Source organism: Plutella xylostella, chromosome 12 (genome assembly GCF_932276165.1).
Source record: "Plutella xylostella chromosome 12, ilPluXylo3.1, whole genome shotgun sequence".
NCBI lineage: Eukaryota > Metazoa > Arthropoda > Insecta > Lepidoptera > Plutellidae > Plutella > Plutella xylostella.
The window spans coordinates 2,583,130-2,604,038 of record NC_063992.1 but is presented as its reverse complement, the minus strand read 5'-3'; the positions used below and the strand labels follow the sequence as shown (position 1 = coordinate 2,604,038).

General features: G+C 36.6%; 1 protein-coding gene across 1 annotated transcript in view; it reads right to left on the bottom strand.

Annotated features, from left to right (window-relative positions):
- LOC105382177 (zinc finger protein 211) overlaps positions 1 to 20,909 on the bottom strand; it is a 53,830-nt gene that overhangs the window by 11,685 nt on the left and 21,236 nt on the right. The window contains exons 2-5 of the mRNA XM_011552022.3: positions 8,161 to 8,271; positions 6,763 to 6,934; positions 2,618 to 2,884; positions 1,356 to 1,525 (exon numbers count right to left, since the gene is read on the bottom strand). Of these exons, the coding sequence (XP_011550324.1) occupies positions 1,356 to 1,525; positions 2,618 to 2,884; positions 6,763 to 6,934; positions 8,161 to 8,271 (720 nt within the window). The remainder of the gene's footprint in view (positions 1 to 1,355; positions 1,526 to 2,617; positions 2,885 to 6,762; positions 6,935 to 8,160; positions 8,272 to 20,909) is intronic.

The window sequence follows — 20,909 nt, the reverse complement described above, 5'->3', positions numbered from 1 at the left end:
CCTCCGCAAGGATAACAGGTTTCGCAATCAAATTATCGAGTTACTAAGTCGATTGTTCTGTGCTATAGTAAAAATTATCGTGATATTACATATTGTATAGGAATTCATAGTGTGGTAATAAATAGCCACAGGAATAATTACTGTAAAATAATGATTCAACTTTTTCCTTATTACTGAATGATACAAACATCAACATAGCACTCTTTTTACAGCAATATTCAATAAACATTATTCATTCGTCTTTCTTAATGCCCCAAAAATTTTTTTTTTTCCTTCTTTCTTTTTCCCTTGAATTTTGTCAATGATTTTCGCAGTTTACACACCTACTAAAATTGTAACTTACACACAATGAATTAAAAAATTTGCAATGTTACTATAACTAGTTAATGAAGTTTTCTCCTGTTATTTACTTTATGTTTAACTTTTCGGCCCTCCAAGTCTATAAGTTTAGATTTAAGATAGCATGTATATTTTGTTTCCATATGACTGTTTGAAGCCAAAATAAAATAAAATAAAATGCAGTCAAGGAGACCTGATGAAGGCCAATGATCTCGCAATAAGAGTAGCAAAACACTGGAGGACGTTAGCTTAGTGCATTTTACACGATAGAAGAAGATTCGTCTTTCTGCATCCATGGCGCACTGATTTCCATTTCGTTCCCTTATTTTTATGTAAAAATCACAAAAAACAGACGTTAATTAATTGAGTCATTTATGCTAAAGTCGAGTCTTGACTTCTCAACTTTTCCCACGATCGCTACTTGACTTTTCCGCCCCGGTGCGCACGCGCCTTTATGACTCGCCCACGTCTCGTCATTACTTTTAGGAGCCACTTTTTACTTTATAGGGGCTCTTTAATATATGCAATTCTGATAATTACGATGACTCAATACGGACATCGTTCTTTGTTTACAATATTTATTTGTAAATGTGTTTGTTTGTGTCAATAAGAAATCCAAATTAAAATTATGAATGTCATATACTTCAAGCACAGTATTTTTTTTTGTAGCTTATGCGTAAGATATTGTCGCGGTCCCACAAACAGAATCAAATCCACAACCTATATAATTATTAGCTGATAACTAAGATCATCTTAGCTTGTCAGTACAACACTAGACTACTAAACCCTTCCTTCATTGGAAGGAGACCCGTGCCCCAGCGGTGGGGGCGTGATGGTTCGTAATAAGATGGGGTGACGACTTGCTAAACAGCTTGTAATGATTGTATACGGAAAGCTATAGATCGCATCCCGTGGCGTGCTTTGGGTGAGGCCTACACTACATCTAGCAGTAGTAGACTTCTATAGGCTGATAAACAATGATAATGAATGACAATAATACAGAAAAACCAACAAACCTTAATATGTGTCATCCGATGATAGTACAAGTTAGAGCTGGCAGTGAACCGCTTCCCGCAATGCTGGCACTGATGAGGCTTCTCTCCCGAGTGGATGCGCCGGTGCGTGTTGAGGCTGCTCGACGTGCTGAACCCCTTGTTGCAGACCATGCAGATGTGGGGCTTTTCACCTGGGCAGGAAAGGGAGGGCGGTTAGGTTAACTTATTGACTTATTTTTATTCACTAGGTTAGAGGACCATGCAGAGGGGAATATGGCCAAAGGAGCGTTAGTTTTTAATCCGCCGCAGGGCAGAAGACACAAAGGGTGACCTGCAATAACTTGGACGAGATCCATCATAAGTGACATCGGCTGGGATGAAGCCAAGAAAAGAGTCCAGTACAGAAACGTCTGGAGGAGAACTGTGGTGGTCATTATGCTCTCAATAACTCAGCATTATTCAGATACATATTTAACCATTTCAGGTGCGATAATATTTTCACATAAACATGTAAATAAGTAGTAAAATTTATCGATTTTCATGATACTACATAAATAAAATGATCTATTCTTAATCTTCACTAATTATCATGTACTTTTGATTCCATCTCTAAAAAGATTTAATCACATAATAAAAGCCTGGGAAAAGAATCGCTAATTTGGACAGGTTGTGAAGTCGGAGTAGCTCCAATTTATCAGGAAGTCAAAACCAGTTCCATATATTTTAGCATTTCCAGTAAACCAAACAGAAACCTAGCTGTCGTATCTTAGGAAGTTGTAAATTTGGCTCAACTCATAAAGAATTATGCGGTGGTAAAACATCGCTAAAATCGGCGCCTTTTTGACTGACAGAAGTTAATTTTAATTATTATGTCTCTCACAATAATTAAAAGGCTGTATTTGAACTAGGCAAATCATTAAGACATCAATAAACCATGATTTACAACGAACTGTAATATGTACTAGCAAGAATATCTGTGGAGATCACTGAAGAAGTAAATTGTTATAAGGTTGTTATACAAGCCGGCAGTCGCAAATATACAGACCATAATAGGTAGCGATTCTGAACGCACAAATTAATCTTGACCTATCAAAACATACCGACATTTTTAAATATGGACCATGAGATTCATGCAATCATTCCTCAAATAAAATTACGATAATTTTTTTTACTCACATTGCTGCATTAAAAACGTGTGCCTTTAGAATCGCTTCTTCTTACACCTACATATTTATTACCCCGGTTTTACCCGAATATTATTGATAAATGTTTTCAAAACCAACCTGTATGCGTCCTCATATGCCGCTTCAGGAGCGAGGGTCTGTCAAACGCCTTCCCACACACTTCACACGGGAGCAGCGCGCGCTCTGACCGAGCCGGCCGCCGCTGTATCTTCGGAGTGCTGTCTAGTAGCTCGCTGGAAGACCCTGCTGAGCAGGACGTCAGGGAGTCCCCGGATACTGACTTGTGCTCGTCCTCCGCCCCGGATGGAGGGGAGATGGGCAGCAGCACGCGGGAGAGAAGGGAGGTGGACAGGTCGAGGGGGGAGTCTGTGGATAAAAGTGGATTGTTATTTTCTTGGTTATCATCATCGTCATCATCATTTGCCACAGCATCAAGGTTAGGAGTTTCAAAAAGGGTGACCGTTGTCGTGGTTGAATTTATTACTTAGTGATATTCGACATATTAGTGATTTCATTTTCTGGGCAGTGGGGATGGGAGTTTTGAGAAGTTTCTGCTTGATTAGAAAACGACGCGACGGCGGTAAAATAGAAAGGCTAGTAAAATGTGCTGATACTTATTAATTACACCAAAAATCTCGATTGCAATCAGCGAAACCCCAAACTGTATCATTTGAAGTGTAATTATCCACCGGATAGAGACAAAATTTTATGACTCCTAAAACTAAAACAATTTCCAGCAGGCCGGTTTAGTGTTTAGACTAGTTTTTGGAAAATATATTACTCTGAACTGTGAGTTTGGTATTTCTAATTAAAATCTTCAGTACCATAGGATATGCATCGTAAGTCTAGGCGAGGTATTCTAGAATCTACAAGCTACACCTAGTACTGGGATAGGTATAGTTAATAAATCTCTTCGCTTTAATATTCATCGGTCTAGTCTAGATGGTCTAGGCATATTAATTTTATGCGACATAAATATTTTATACACTTTAGATTAATGGATCTGTCTTTGGAAGAGATAGTTAAGGAATTCTGTTCGATTTGTATCTTCAACTACAGAAGTCGTCGGTCGCTTTCAACGTTTGTTTAATTAATATTCTCTGTTAAATAAATTGCGCACAGCTTTTATTGGTAAGACTAATAGCAAGCCTTGTTGGTAGAGTTTTAGTATTCAGTAGCGCAAATCAGCAACATAACGTTTCATAAATATAGTAGCCGGTAGCATTAATGCTGAGCCCTGTTTCAGTGGGTGTCTAATATATACCTATCTATAACGCCAACTACAAATACTATCATAACAAATATGGTTGTATACTTTCTTTGAACCAACACATTTAATTATTTGTTTGAATCTTAGATTAACCACTCACTTCCCGCAGTCAACTACGATTTATAATTGTTTCAATCTTAAGAAAACGATTGATACTTATAGGTATAGCATACTCATTTCTATACTGATCCTCTTTAACATTTAATATCAAAGTAGTCTAAAGCCACTTCAAAAAACTCCGTGCTACAGTCCAGCCCGCAATTCCATTCCGATATTATATTTACCGATTACGATCCACTCGCTAAGTATCCGCTGACAGATGTGCTCTGGCTATCAGCTTGGAAGCCTTCACGATCGGATCTCGCTCTTGGCAAAAGAAAACCGCTTGTGTTATCTCTTGGTACGGGGGAAGATGTATCCAGCAAAAAGATTTTGGAATTTAACTCTTACTGTGTGCGAAATAGTGTCTCTCTAAAGTGTTTGGTGTCGGGTCGTGTATTTGATAACGGCAGCTTGAAACTCAAGGTGTATTTGGGTACTTATTGAAACAGAGCAATTATAATCCTTTTATGTTACTGTAAAGCAGGGCAATTATGAGCCATTAAATAATTTAATATTTTGTATTTTTACAAAAAAAAAGTATTTTTAAAAGTGAATGCACGTGTTACGTTTTCAGGAAACAGTAACTGAAAACAAAATATTTTTTTTTATACTTTTAAGGTAACAAAAATCTTTATGAGAACTTTTTTGACTTCGGTTCCGATTACTAATTTTAATCGCCTCGAATCGCCAATTCGATAAACTCTTCATCAAACGGCCAATCGGAGGCGCGCGGAATGCCGCGCCTATGATATTTCACACGGCTTTATCTGTGAGCCGAAAGCCGAAAAAAAGGCCGCGATAAGTCCCGAAGGCCGCGGCGACACGACCTGCGGAGCGAGAATTCGCTTTGATCTGACCGCCAGAGGACGCCGCCGCCGGCCGCTGTCTTTCGCGCACATCTGTATACAGGGTGACCATGGTTATGATTGTTATATAATATTTTTCATATTCTGAATTAACTTAATACTCGTACTTGTACTTAATAGTTTTTTTTCACTTCATGTTTCTAAACAACGTTTTGGTATTAGAGGTGTTTATGCATTTATTAGGCAGTACCTACACCTATTACCCAAACAGTCAGTACTTACTTAATTAAATTTTTACAATGAGTGATTTCAAAATCTGTCTAAGGAACTGATGAATATGTTTTGGTCTAAGGAACTGATTAATATTTTTATACCAAAACATTATACGTTTATGGTATTTTACACAAATTTTATTTTACATCCGTTATATCAAAACTTGCAGAAAGCGTAAGTGTAATTTAACGTACTATATTTTCGCAAGTGTGCTATGGTCACCCTACTCTAACTAGAGCTGGCAACCCTATCACGGCATCGCTACTGGTCGATCTGTCTCGCGGCCAGAGCTACCATCTCAATCTCACAGAAAATTCCCTATATTGATCACCGTGTGAAAACTACCAGTTAGCTTTTACACTCGAACGGCACTAACTAACTTCTCAAATGATCATTTTACTCTATGATTTTAACTATTGTAATCGATAATCGTTGGCTACAATTTCATTTGTCACGAAAATGTCATCGATAGATACCCAGAAAGAGTTAATCAAAATGGGTCCTACATTATGGTTTTCAGATTTTTTTGTGAAAGGTAGGTATTTAATTTCCAACGCACGGTTTCTACTTTTTATATTCTCAATATTATAATGAACTTAGCTAATTTGTAGTGATATAAATTGGTACTTACAGCTATTAATGATAATGATAAATGTATTAGAAAATATGATAAAAAGTAACATGGCCAAGTATGTAAATAATGGCATATTCTAATTGAATAAGGAAGTAAAAGCTCGATTTAAGAATGTTTTAATACTTTTTATTTTTATGTACCTCTAACTAATGCTAAGCGGATAATAAATGAGGTATAAACATCTGTGAGTAGGTATTTGTATACCAGCCTCTACTCCCAATTTTTCAAATGAAATGGAACGAGATCCAAATAAAGAGGAATTTGAGGACCGATAAAAAAAAATGCTCCTAAAACGTGACTTTTCCATGATAAGCTGTAAGGGTATATTTACGTATAACTACTTAAGTTATAATAACGTTTCTATCACATGATAATCCATTATTTCCTTTCCTATTAAAGACCGACGATGGATGCAACAGCAACAGTCAAATGATCTACTTTCACTGAAACTGTATGTAATTGTCCATAATTAATCTATGAATGAGCTCTAAAAAACTAGGCACAATCGCTAGTTTATTATTATTACTCTAATACAGATTGAATTCGTTACAAATATTACTTTAATTGAGTTATACCTTTATACTTTTTATGCTCGAAGAATGTTTTTATAGGCACGGATTTATAAGGCTCTATCGTTTGGATTTGTTGTCGACCAAGCAACCTTATTACGACGATTGAATCGTTACAATATTTTTTACTTAATAAACGGTTAATTACGTAACTAGACGAGCTACTGCATTCTTTATTTATGGCTACCGTGTTATTTTCATGGCCACTTATTTTATTATTATGATCCTGTGCTCTATTTTATAATGACGTTCCTGTTATTAGCGGACTCATATATTTTTATCCACTATTTATGTATTTATGGTTCAGACCACTTAAAAGTGACCTACTCTTTACTGGCCATTTAGGTAGTTTTACGGCTCGAATTATGATAAGAAAATAACTTCAAGTTTATGTTTAAAGTTTCAATTATATTTTCGGATGACTTTCAATGAGTTTTTTTACTATGAAAGCATAGTTCAGTCATTTATTACAACAAAATTAGACTGACAATAAATACGCAAAACTTGGCCCGGTTTCCACAAACCTTAAACATAGTAAATTTTTCTGTACAGCCTGTTTTTTTACCACAGAAATCCCATCAGCAACGTACCTTCCAATATAGAGTCCATGGTCTGCCTATACAGGTTGTTCCTCATCCTGACGAAGAACAGCTCCTCGGGCCGCTCAGGCAGGTAGTAGACCACCAGCTCGGTGTGGGCCGACACCGGCTTCACCGCCTCGTAGACCGGCTCGCCCTTCACCATCGTGCAGACGAGGTTCACCTGGTGATGAAGGTGTAAGATTAGTATGACTATTGGCTATGTGTGGCAGGAGGGTAACTCAAAGTAGAATAAGATACAGTGACCCCCCTCGAATGTTAAGTTTATTGGTACTGTAACAGAGTTTAGAATGTTTTAGTTTTGTTTTTATTTATTAGGAACACAAACAGTACACATCCGTAAAATACACAATATTCAGTACAATAAGGTAATAATCTAGGAAGTTATACAAATTAAATGTGTTCACAACTTACATTTAGTATTAAATTAACAATGTGAGTGATAATTTTGTGTGGTTACTCGTACTATAGTATTAAGCAAATATGTATCTATCTATACCTGAGTTTTTGTTATATAAGTGTCTTATCAATATTAGTTTTAAACAATGCCAAATGGTTATCAGAATGCAGAGAACTAAACAAATTTAAGATTTCCCGGTTAAAATGTAAGAGCTTAAATTTTTGGCACCAAAGTGGGTAGTTAGGTAAGGCACTAATATAATGAACTAATGATAAATGCCCATCTTCTGTGGTTATTATGATAGGTATATTTTTTAAATTTTCTACATATTTAGATAGTTGCGCTTTCTTTATACAAATAATTATTATACTTTGCAAATTGTATCGATGAAAGCCACATAATATATTACATAGAGTTCAAGACCCCTTCCAATAAATTAATAGGCAAACCTAATTACGTGAACAAAGGTGCTGCAAGCATTAATAACTGCCCTATTACAAGAATGTCAGCTTACGGGACTTAAACGATATTACTACAGAGTGTAGTACTTACGAGTTTGTGGCACGTGGATATTTGAACCTGCTACTTTAATTATCTAACCCACAGGTGCAATACCTTGCAGAATAACTGCATTCCATAGCAGTTAAAAGATAGAAGGAATTGTACATTTCCTTCTTTTGTAATATACTTAAATAATTATGTCGATTCTGAAGGCACAAAATTAAATTGACAATAAAGTTTATTTTATGTTTATTGTCCAACTCTATGTTGCTTTCGAAACTCTAGGTTTCTTTTCAGACTCTATGTTTCTTTTCGGACTCCATATTTCTTTTCAGACTCTATATTATGTTTCTTCCAGACTCTATGTTTCTTTTCAGACACAACGATTCTCTCCTTTCATCCTGGAGTTTTCACCCGCCCAAGGAGTCTCACCCATTCTCACTGTTTACCCTTCCAACAAGTCCCACACACTCTCTCAGCCAACATACCTGCGGCCCGTAGTTCTCGGACACACGCAGGAAGCGCACCCAGTTGCAGTGGCGCACCTGCACGCCGCCCGACGCGCACACCTCGTCGAACAGACCGAACCTGTGCCGGACCTGAGGACAACGGAGGAGACTTTAGGTTTTTTTTTTTTTTTTTTCTAAATGAAACCTATTTACTGAAGTCGGCCATAAGGGACTTATTCAGCTTTACCCTAACTGTGGGGGAGGCGCCGATAGGCGCCTTCACCCAGTTAAAAGGAGAGACCTACCTAAGTGACCCGTCACCAGATGGAGGTGGTGAGAACCGGCCAGGAATGTACCTGACGCGGGTATAGTACCTGTTTTGGTGGAGAAGGATCTTAGCCCTACGATTCGGACCGGCAAAAGGCCGAGTCCGAGTGTGAGTCCCTCCCCCGGGTCTGGGGCGGGGTGTGTAAAAGTTAAGTGGGACAGTTGCCGAGGCAGGGGTCGGGGAGTCAAAGGTTTGCAACTCCCTAATACGGACAGTGATCTCATCGTCCGGGTCACAGAGAACGTGTCTCGGACGACGTCGCCTCTGTTTGAACTCAGGGAAAACGTGATAGTTAGCCGGTTGGCTAATTAGTGGGTTCGTGTGATTAACCGCTTGGTCGAAGTAGCGGTTTGAGGAGACTTTGAGATACTGTCGGATAGTAGGGATTTGCAAATCTTTGTGCAAGTTGAAATTGCGGACGTACCAAGGCGCGCTTGTCGCCCTGCGCAGAAATCTATTTTGGATTGCTTGTAAAGAATTGATATATCTGTTCGAAGCATGAGCAAACACTACGCTAGCGTAGGTCATGACGGGTCTTATGCAAGTTAGATAGAGTCTCACTTTGCTGCGTAGTGAGAGCTTTTTGCTTCGAAGCAGAGGAGTTAGTCTTCCTAAATAGAGAGAAGCTCTATTCCTAACCCTACGTATATGACTAGCAAAAGACAGTCTGCTGTCGAAAGTGACACCCAGATATTTGACATGGTTGGACCAAGGGATAGGCTTGCCGAACAGAGTGATGTTGGGTTGAGGAGCAGTGTTGGGCCGGCGGAGAGCCCGTGAAAAGTACACTGCGGTACTTTAAAAGAGACTTTAGGATATGACGAACCATCGGCAAAAATGAGGAGTGGTAAAAGGTTAATGTATCTGTGGTGTATCTGTTTGTGGTAGCGTAGCTTTTCAAACGGCTGAAAAGATTTTCGATTCGTCTGTTTATGGGTCAAAGGTAATGTTACCCATGGTATTTGTTTAGTATGCCCAAGAAACAATGCAAATTCTTTTATAGTAAGTCTTATCGTGCTTTATTTATTAACAAGGCTTGATGAAATGTATAATTATATACCTTTGTATGAAGCTGACAACCTTGAGTAACAATTAGGCTAATAATTTTCATCTCTATTTTAAAAGCGGAACTTGCGGAGCAAAGCTACTTCAATATAAAACTTAACATTGTGTTACATATAGCACCTTGTAAATTTCCGAGTCTAACACCAATAATTCACGTCTATTAAAGGCTAAACACATGTGATATGTTGACGCATTTTCATAAATTTACATTTTAATATGCGATGTATTTACTCAAAAAGGAGATTTAAATTTTGAGAGCTACTCGTGTTGAGGTCAACAGAAAAATATTTAATAAAACTATTTCAAATACAAACTTATTTTGAATTATATTAAAAGCTGTTGAATCATAATAATAGTTAGGTACATAGATATAAGGATTAATATAGGTACCTAACGAAATAGATGCCTACTTGAAATAAAAAATCGCAGACAAAAGGAGTGTTAAAAAAACCTCATTAAAAAATCGGTGCCTTTACTGAAATGATAATGTATGCTACTTAGTTACACTACTTACACTACAAGTTAGTATGGAAAGAGCAGCGGTGATCCTACCATGATATTCGTATCTTAATTGCGTAGTGGATTGGATTCTGTGGCGGCGCGAGCGCATACGAGCTGGGTATTGAAGGCAATTTTCACGTTATTAAGCATAACCTTACTGGCCTGCCGGTTAGGAAGCTGCATTAATGTGTAGCCCGGTTTCAGATTGCCACGGATTTTTGTACCTATTCAGAAATAAATTATGGTATGATTTTTTTTATAATTAAAACGAAGCTTCATGAAAATTAAATAAAGTATAAAAGGTACCTTTTATGTACTTATATACCGTATAAAGGTTGGTTGGAAGAAATTGCTTATTGCCAATAAGGCCGCCTTTGTATACACTACTTTTAAGTCCCATTTTTGTAACTGTGTTCTAAGTATACAATAAAGTGTTTATAAATAAATAAATAAATACCGACTCAACTTTACAATCATTTGAAAAATATCTGGTGACCAATATAGATCATTGATAAACCTTATTATCATTGTTATTTTCCTATGCAATTTGGCAAAGGAAAGGATAATATTCTAGGTACTTATATAATTTTGCATAACTTTGTTTAAACCTGCGTAATTTCGAATTTCATAATATCAAGGTAAGCTTTTTACCTCCGTACATTTAAAGCGCGGCACTAAACACGACCTAACATGAGAAGTGCAAGCAATTTGTAAATTGACCAGTAAAGTTGTACTTTACTATGAGCTTTGTGCTTTACTAGATAAGAATTAGAAATATGTGGTTTTAGAGAAACTCTTATGCAGAAATTTCTTGTTCTTAGCTCATTAAGAAATTTCCCAACGCACTCAGTACACGAGTTTACATATAAAATTATTGAATTCACTGTTTATTAGCCTGGAGTATGCCAAATAATTATAATTTTAATTGAAGGATATGTATATGGTTTTCGTTTTTTATTACAGCTTATTAAAAGTAAATAGGTAGGTAAGTATGTAGGTACCTACATACAAGTTTCCCCAATCATTAGCTATAATAGAGCAATTTTTTTTTTATTATTACCTACCTACTTACATCTATTGTAAAATGGTAAATTGATAACATATTTATGTAGTAACGAAAGTAAAGTAAGAAAGACGAAACGAAAGTAGCAAAAACAACAAACAATATGAATCACCGAATGCATTTGGAGAAAAGTTTTATTCTTTTACCGTCTAACAGTTTTTTATTTCCAAAACTTCGGCTATAAATCCTTAGGACCGTTATCCCAAAAACGTCGGGACGTCGCTCCTGGACGAGGCTTCTCTTTGTGACGTCAACTTTTTGCACAAAAATCCGAAAACGGGTAGCGTTCCCGGACTTTTTGGTCCATACCTTTCTCTTTATTCAAATGGTGTCTTAATAGCGATAGAAAAAAAGATTTCAAGCAGCGGCAGTTAAGCAAACATAAAATTCGAAATTGGAATTCTGATTACAAAATCGTGCGCGTGAGATCATGCTCTACGCAAAAATAAATCCACAAAATAACACGCATCAATAAATGTCTGCACACATCATCAATCTTCAACTATCACAAATCGCATGATAGCCATCACTTCTTCAATTACACAAATAAAATCGAATACTTTACAATTAATCGGAGTTATTCATCTTAATAACAAAAAGACCATGGAAATTGGTGGATTGAATTTGGATTTGTTCATACGAATCCAGTAGCTCGATTCGACATGCCGAAAAAATTGTGGTCGGCAAAAATCTGGGCAGATAAATCTCTAGTTAATTGGTTCTGAAGGCCATAGCATTGGTTTTGCTTTAATTTTAGTGATTTAGGGCCCGCAATAAAATAAACTGAGTCTAGTTATTGTATTAATGGCTTAGATGGTTACGAATACAAAAATGTCTAATTCTAAAAGCAACTACAGAGATACTTAAGTTATTTTTAGATAGAGAGAAAGAACTCCAAAACAATAGAGCCATTCCGAAATTCTGCAGACTATGTATGTATAACTTTCCATTCATCTTTACTACATTATAACTAAATAATGGTAGGTGTAAAGCTATAATTTAATTTTGTATTTAATGTAACAATAATGCTGCGGTGACAAAAACTGCTGTCACAATTCCAGAAATTGCTGCGCAACTATGTTGCAGATAATGCGAGAATTTTGTCATTTTCAGTTGTTTACCGGTTACAAGTAAAACGTACGCGTAATTCTCTATAACAACAAGTGAAGTGGCACTGCCACTTGTCATTGTTTATTATAAATGAGGTGTAATGATGCGGCACACTCGCGCACACAAAAGGTCTACCGCAGCGGGTGACTCGTAATACTCTTAGCTTTGTCCTGGTTGATACAGAAATACAAGCATGAAGTCCAGTAAAATTGTTACATTATAGTTTACAGTTTGTTGACGCTTTTAGTTGGGTACAATGTTATGATTATGTTCTGATAGACCTACAAAAAAACGGGTTTCGTAGTTGCATTGCAAATATTTCATACAATTCGTATCTTACTAGAATGTCACTATTTCAAGATCCTATATAAATTTTGTAATAATATCGTGACAATTACCCCATTTTCCCTAAATAGGCACGTACGACACATGAAAATTACACAGTGTGCATTATACCTCTAATATTCAGGACATAACAAATCACCAAGTACGATTTAGTCCGCTGCCTTCCCCGCCGGCGCGGGCGCACGATAGAAGTCACGATCCACAGAAGCGTCGGCCGGCGCGTCCCGAGGCGTCAAACCGCTCGCTATATACACTATATACGCAGCCTAATGTATGCGTACTTATCTACACCACCAACCGACTGTCCACCTTAGCCCAGAAAAGTAAGGTTGCTTTTGCTGTATAAAGATTTACAGATGTGAAATACTGACAGCCACGTCGGTCACTTGCCCGGCCACTCGTGCAAGAAGATAATCTGTAGATTGTTGTTGCTATCACTCCGATATAGCCGGCAAGGATGTGTCGTTATGTTTGTGTTTTCCTAGGATGGTTTAGTTTGATATTTTCTAGAAAGCTAGATCATTTAATCGTTTGTTTGTATAGCTTGATCTTGAAAATGTAGAGTGATAATTACTTTTAGAGTAAGGAACTTAAATGCAACAGCTGAATAAAATTACCGCGGGTCGCAGTGTCGGTAATGTCTTATACCTTCATTGAGTCCTGTAGTTTTCTACTATGTTAGGCACTACTAACAGCAAAAAAACGCCACTCTCTAAAAAACCTCGCCCATCTCATGACTAAATAACCCATCTACCTACAAATGCCTTTCTTCATGTTGCGTGTCAAGTTTTTTCGTGCTTAGTGCATTAAACAGAAGCCATCGAAACAACGTCCGCGCCCGCGGCGCATCGCTCGGACGGTTAGCAGTTCGGGCATTTTCGGAGATTGCCCACTGTGCGGTGCCCGGGGACACAATCAGGGCATCCTTGCATCCGTAGCCAAATTACGAAACGCCTGGTGGCTGTTTGTGAAACATAAAAGTTAGCAGAAAGGTGCTTTCGGTAATTTTCCGTAAGCATCAGTAATTGCTCTTCTGTTGGAGCTGCTGTCTAACGTTTTTCAGGACCATTATTAACTGATACATAATATAATATTTTAGAATATATTATGTAGCTGGACAAACATATAGCAAACTTTGCAACATTGTATCCATTCAACACCGCATAACCCTCTATAATCAAGGGTAACGGACCCCGTACTTAGCCGAGCCGCGGAGTACAACTCAAGGACTCAAAGCCAACCAGTACAGCACGTGCCTCAAAGAAATAAGAGAAAACCAATTTATGAAATGCGGACAAAATCGTGAAGGCCGCGGGTAGCTTCTGTAATGGCCGGCCATTATTGCCCAGCCGTTTGACCGTAGGCTCCTGTTCCTACCGGTAACTAAAATGAATGCGGGCAGTACACAAATTGCCGTGCATTTCAAAATGACTGCAGCATACTTGATGAATTGCACGTAGCGTTTGAGCACACTTGTGCCGGAGACCTGTGATTTGAGATTTTCAAAATATACTGTCTTGTTTCTGCGTTATTTTATTTATTGTAGGCATATTGTTAAAAGCACCACCCCAATTTGTTAATTTCAGCACCAACCAATATAATGTTGACTGCTGAACAAGAAGCGAAGAACATGAACTAACAAGGCAATATAGGTTTATCAATCTATAGGGCGTCCCGGTTAACCCATTAGTATATTCCTAACATAAAAGATAATTTATAGGCACAATAAAAAAACAAGCACCTTATTACAAAAGTGACATAAAACAAGGTAATTCAATAAACGGACATGCCTGTTTGCGTGCAATACCGAGCGTGACACGAGGGTGTGATAAAGCGCAGTGCACACTATGTTCACGGTCCGGTATACCACGTGGCGGTCCGGGAGGGTGAGTGCTAGACCGTGACGTGTTGGTAAACAGTGTAATTGATTTTATTAAGCAATTACTGATGTATTCCTGATTAGATTAGATTTTATCTGTTGTCTTTACCGTGGTATTTTTTGTCAGATTTTTTCTAAATCTTCCCCAAAAATGTGTTTAAATTATCTCTTCCATTCAAAGGTTGTCTGATTTCTTTGAGCATAAGGCCGGATTTTTGTACTTAGGTATTTTTACATAATATTTAATGTTGTTCGATGTTCTTATAGTTTTTTACAATAATTCATATTGAACAGTTTAACACACATAAATTCACCTACAAATGTATTTTCTGTATGTAGTAAATACACGTAGTTAACACCTAATTTGTTTCATATCGCACATTATTAATAATTGAATGAATAATAATTGGTCGTTTTACCGTCACTATAATTTCCAAGTAAAGATGACAAGCGATCATACGGTCTGCCGCGCACCCTCGTGCGTGCTATACCGTGACGTGTGCACGGTGCCTTACACGCCTGACAAGTGTAAACACCGCCTTTATAGCGCTAATACGATGCATTATCACATTTTCTGATTTAACGCGTAGCTATTAGTAAGTAGAACAATTTCCATTGAGGAAATCGTAAAAATAAAATTGTATTTAATGTTGCTGCACCAAGTAATGTCTCGAATGTTTTTCCCTATAGTAAAAGGTAAAGGAAACAGCAAATATCCTGCCAAGCACGCGTCGTGAAACGTATGACCAAAAAACCGTAATTTAAATCAATGAAGACACAAACGAAGAAATCATGACCAATTCATTCCAAAACCCAACGTCCATTACAATAAAACTTATAGAAGCCACGCTTAGCTTGACTTCCATTAAATCCTGGCCAGAGTTTACACCGGCTTCTACGAGTTTATTGGGCGTTAAATTGAATTACTTTATTGTTTGTCACACTGCGTTTGGTGGAGCACGAATCTTGGTCGTGACTGCTGGCGAACCAATGAACTGATAGGAACTGGAGGGGTACTCCTGCTTGACGAAATATACGACGTTTCAGCTATCATGCAATTAGTACATTTAATACAACGAGATAGAGCCTCGTTTAACGCAGTAGCGCTGCAAAATATCGTTTTTGTAAAGCTAAAGTGACTTTCCTGGGTCGGTGATAGGCATTCCTCCAGCCGTCTCCTAAAGCCACGTGCCACGTAAGTCACCGTGGAATGGTTTTTACCCCACTGCACCAGGAGGGTAATGTTTTTGTCGTTACATAACATGACAAGAGAAAACTAAACCCGTGTACTTTACAGATAAAAGCGTTGCTTATTTTCTTTTTACGGTAACGTTCACTTGGATAAGTGAAGTATTAGTAACCGTGCGGCTTGGAAGTCAGATATTCAGGGTGCAGCTTGAAAATACTACAAAATTAATCAAACCGCTCGCAGCCTATGACAATGCCTATAATTTACACATCACAATAAGACACAGAAATCGCCCAACAGAAGCCAAAAGGCGAAATTAGGATAAGATTCGCAATCAACCTGTCACAGTTTTAATCAAGACTCCGCCAGCCCTATCTGGGCTTATTTTTACATTTATTTTTGCGACTTTATAATTGAGCTTAATAACTGGGATGAAATGGAAGCAAACATACCATGGCACTTGTTTTAGACTCGAAAAGCCTTAATTCAACTGCTTAAGGTTTGATATCGTTTCGGCTGGGTCGGTTTTAAATTGGTCGCATTTTCGCGTGGATGCAATTCGGTAGGCAATCACGGGTTAGCCTAACTTTCGGGTTCATAATTATTTTGTAAGCGGTGGGCTGTTCTCGGAGGCAGCCAATATATCACGGCACAGATTTCCATTACGAATATTATATTATATAATATTTTTAAATTGTAATTTTTGTTGTTATTTTCATTCTTTCTTTAATGCATGATAGTTGATAGTTCCGAGTAAAAATTATAAAGTAATAATCAAAATGTAATCAAGTTCTTAGAAAGCGTAAGCTCCTTTGAATTCCCCGTTCCTGGTATTTCATTAAATATTTTAGCCAATGGCGTGTAGTTTCAACTTTGAATTAGTTTTCTTTTGTTTTTTTTTAAGAATTAAAAAAAGAAGATAATATGGAAAAAAATATACTTTTATACTTAACTTAACTCATCATAAGTGATATGTGTACTCTCAACTTTTTGTATTGTAGTAAAAAATATAGTGGCCAATATATTTGATTCACAGAAAAATGTTTAATTTACCTGCTATCCGTACCTCGTTACCATTTGCATCTAGACCACTAAATAAAGTTTTACAAATAAAATGAATGAAAAAACTCGAAACATTCAATTAAGTATTTTATGGATCCGGATTAAGGACTAAAACATGTTCTTTGCATTGTAACAAGGCATAAGAAGTGTTAATACACTTGCGTTGTATAAAAGGTATGTAGTAGCTATAGTTATAGTTACCTACAAAATATTGAAGGAAGTAAGAACGTACATTGGGATAATATTCAATATACATTTTTACAAATTAGGTAGGTACTACACATAATTTATACCATAACAATATAAAATAATATGCCGTATGATTTTAACACAGGTCTTTATAATAATTTTAAACGCCAAAAATAACATCTTGGATCAATTTACAACGAATAAGGGGGACTCGTTCTAGACGATCAATTATATTGCGCAATATTGACAATTGTGCAATATAATTCATCGTCTAGGGTTAATATTGAAGATTGCGCAAACGCCATTTGGATTCAAAACTTATTGCACAATAAATACATACACTCACGCCTTGTACTAATGCGTTATGTTAGTCCCAATGTAATAGGGGGCGGGCCTATTGCCATTTTACGGACACATCCAAGACCCGAGAACAAATATCTGTATTTAAACAAATATCTGCCCCAGCCGGGAATCGAACCCGGGACCATCGGCTCAGTAGTCAGGGTCACTAACCTCTACGCCATTCGGTCGTTGCACAATAAATATATTGCACAATATTATTCTAGTTTCCGCCTAAAACAAAACTTCATCTGACTGACCGATTGCGGGCTCCAATATCATAATGAACTCGTATATAAGTACTAACTCCATCCTGAAGGTAATTGCAGATCGGACTGACGGTCGAATATTGGAGCACTGGGTGCGAATAGTGACGGGAACAGGCTAAGTAAAAATATGTAAATATTTTTTTTTACGATTAAGTATTATTAGCTGTAAGTAACTAACATAGAATAAGCAACATTCTTACTAACAAATTATGGCTCTTGTTGGCTGAAATAAATGGTTTAAATAAATACTGTGCTACCACAAAAAACTTTGAACACCGTTTTGCAAGTGTTTAAAAGGAAATTTGACAGATTTCGTACTCGTTTGACAGCGGTAAACATCTGTTAAATACTGTCTAAGTTTTTGTGGTAAGGCCCATAATGTTTAAATAAAAATTAAATGTTTTAATAAAAATTAAAAATAATAATAAAAATGTAATCTTCAATGGAAGCTCTGCCGCTGCCGAAAGATCTTGAATAAGGCGTACACTTATTACACCAGATAGTACTGAGCCAAATTAGCATTCTCGACTTTACCGTTAAGCAATACAGATTTGTTGTTCGCTCTTATTAATAAGCAAATCAGCGGACGTACTCAGGCTTAATAACTGAGCCAATAAATGGTGCAAGTATATAATGTATTTGCAGGCACTGATATCTATCTAAAGTGTTTTGAAACAAATAATATATTTGCCTCTACCAAGTAGTGATCTTTGTAATCGTAAATTATAATCTAATCCATAAAAAAAGATTTTACGTTATATAGTAATCCAAGTTCCATAGAAAATTGTTCACCTTGTTTCGAGATATTTTTTAATTTACTTATTTAAGTATTACAAAGTCTGCAAAGAGAAGGTGAATTTTGTCGAGTTCCTCCCACCCTGAATACGTCCCTGGTTGGGTTCGGTTATCTACTGGTGCGACTGTTAGTGCTATCCGTACATAGACGAGGAATGTACGAGTTGCTTCCGTTATGCTGCAACTGGTCTATTTGAATTATTGGAGAACATTTGTTTTGGAATAGTATCAGTTAGTATAATAGCTCTCTAATTAAGAGGCGAAAGAAATCGCTCAAATATTGGGCAATCTTATAGAAGTTTCACTCTTGCTACTTAGATATTTCGTTTTGGTGTAGTCACAGGGGTATAATCGTGACAGTTCTGACATTGCGAAAAAGAGACGCTTAGCTACATTAAGCGTAAGAAAGAAACGTTAAGCTGTAAATGTTTTTTGTCCTTTTTGCTGTGGCGCCTGTTTACGTCAGTTCTCTTTGCCAAACAATGAAACAAATGAAAAATCTTTGCCAAACAAAGGCTGACAGTTACAACAAATTTTTCTAAATGCTATTTATTTTTGATTTGCTAGTGATTTGTGGGTGTTTATTAAGTTTATTAGACTATTATCATCACTTAACGAGTGTGTGACATGGGTGGGTGGATTTTGTTCGGTTGTATAGAGCATATTGAACGAAAACACGATGGAATGATGGATGAGATATATTTTCACATGTAAGTAGATACTATCAAGTTTAACAAGCTTACATTCATCATAGTACTATCTATTGGCTCGATTTTAATATAAAACGATACTAATTTTAATACTGTAAGGTCTTTTAGTATCAGTTTTAAGTAAAAATTACGAGGTACCATATCATAACAAATCACATGGTGTTGCAAGTTATTGAAAATTTATTTTACCCACAAATATTATAGTATGCAAAGAAAATACTAGAAATTGTAACGGACTCGGGTTGGGTTTACAAATGGGGCGCACGAATTCGGTTTTTGTGAAGATTGTATTTTGTAGAAGTCATTCTCCTCTTTCAAATGAGGTGCCTCTCATTGTGAGGAAACGTTCGTTTCTTTTTTTTTCTTCCATGTGTGATTTCTTCTGTATAATATAAAGTTTATTGTATTTATACGAAATACGTGTTTCCTTTAAAAAAAACCCCATCACATATTTGGACCACGATTATAATGCTCATGCTCATCCATTTATCTCTTTCATAGGTTTCCGACAGAAAAAAAAATATCAAGATAATGGATAGAAATTACCGGTCGCACAAATTGGGAACCAAGGAAACATACAAAAATTGTGTCCGGCACATTTTGAAGAGGATTGTTTCGATTGGACGAAGACAATGAATTATACAATGCACTCAGTTTGTGTATATTAAATAATTATATTGAAATCAAATAAGTATGAGTAAAGTTTTTTTTCTTATATCGTCGGTTGACAGGAAAAACTCACTAAGGCTGATTTTTCAATATTCAGATAAATGTTATCTGGGTAATACAAACATTGAGAAACATTGAGACGCAACAGCATCAAAATTATTTCCCAGCAAAACTTTTGTCTGGCTATTGAAAAATTAGCCTTTAGTGTCTTTTTCCTATCAACCGACGATATACTCAAGTTTTGTTTTTGTTATTATGATAAGTTAAATTTCCCCATATTTAGGTTTTATTTTTTTGTCGGCAACATCTATGGTTTGAGTGAGAAAGAGAATAGTGCACACGGCGATTGCGAATCTATTTGTAGTTGATCTGAGGGTGTAGTAAGCTGTTTCTTAGGTGAAATCTCTGCAGTAAGTAACTCCAATATAAAAAATATGTCAAAAATAACTTCTTCTTATTTTTCTTCTTCCTTGCCTTATCCTTATTTAGGTCAAAAATAACTGCTCCAGCCAAATCCTGTTTGGTAGGGAATGCTTAAAGCTATAAGTTCGTCGTTGTACCTATTCGTTGTGTACGTTATATTTTAAATTATTTTCATTGGTGGTGTGTTTTTTTGTAGGTATTGTTTATGAATAATAAATTAGGGATATGATTGTTATTTCTGTAAGTCCAACTAACAATATAGGTACTTAGATAAAACAATATGATTACAAAGGAATCCTCACAAATATTTTATCAGTGGTCCATTACGAGTAGAAAGTGGATGTGAGTGATGGAAGAGCAATGTGCAAGCGACATAATGAGTACATCAGACAGACAACCGACTAACGATGTTATGTGTTTTTTTCATGAATTATGTACCTACCTATCTATTTTTCAGTAGGTTGGTTTTATGTTTGGTGATGTTGGTAGGCAACTTTTTTCAACAATGAAGCTGTCCAGTACCTGAGATTTGAATGTTGAATTTATGTATTTTAAATAGGTAGTCCTTTACTGGCATTATGCACTAAAATGTGTTTGCATCTCGTTACATGAAACAAAGTATGGTTCCTTAACAATACAAACCGCCAATAAAAGAATATAATCTGCTGATAACAAGTACAGGTATATAAACACTTTTATACAACAGTCTTGATTCTGGCTAAGACAAGTAAGTTAGTTTCATCGGTTGATATGTCACCTTAGAATGAATAAATCAAGTACAAAAGTGTACCTGTCAAATTTGCCCACTAACGTGAAATAATTGCCAAACTCCAGCCGACCGTTACGACGCGA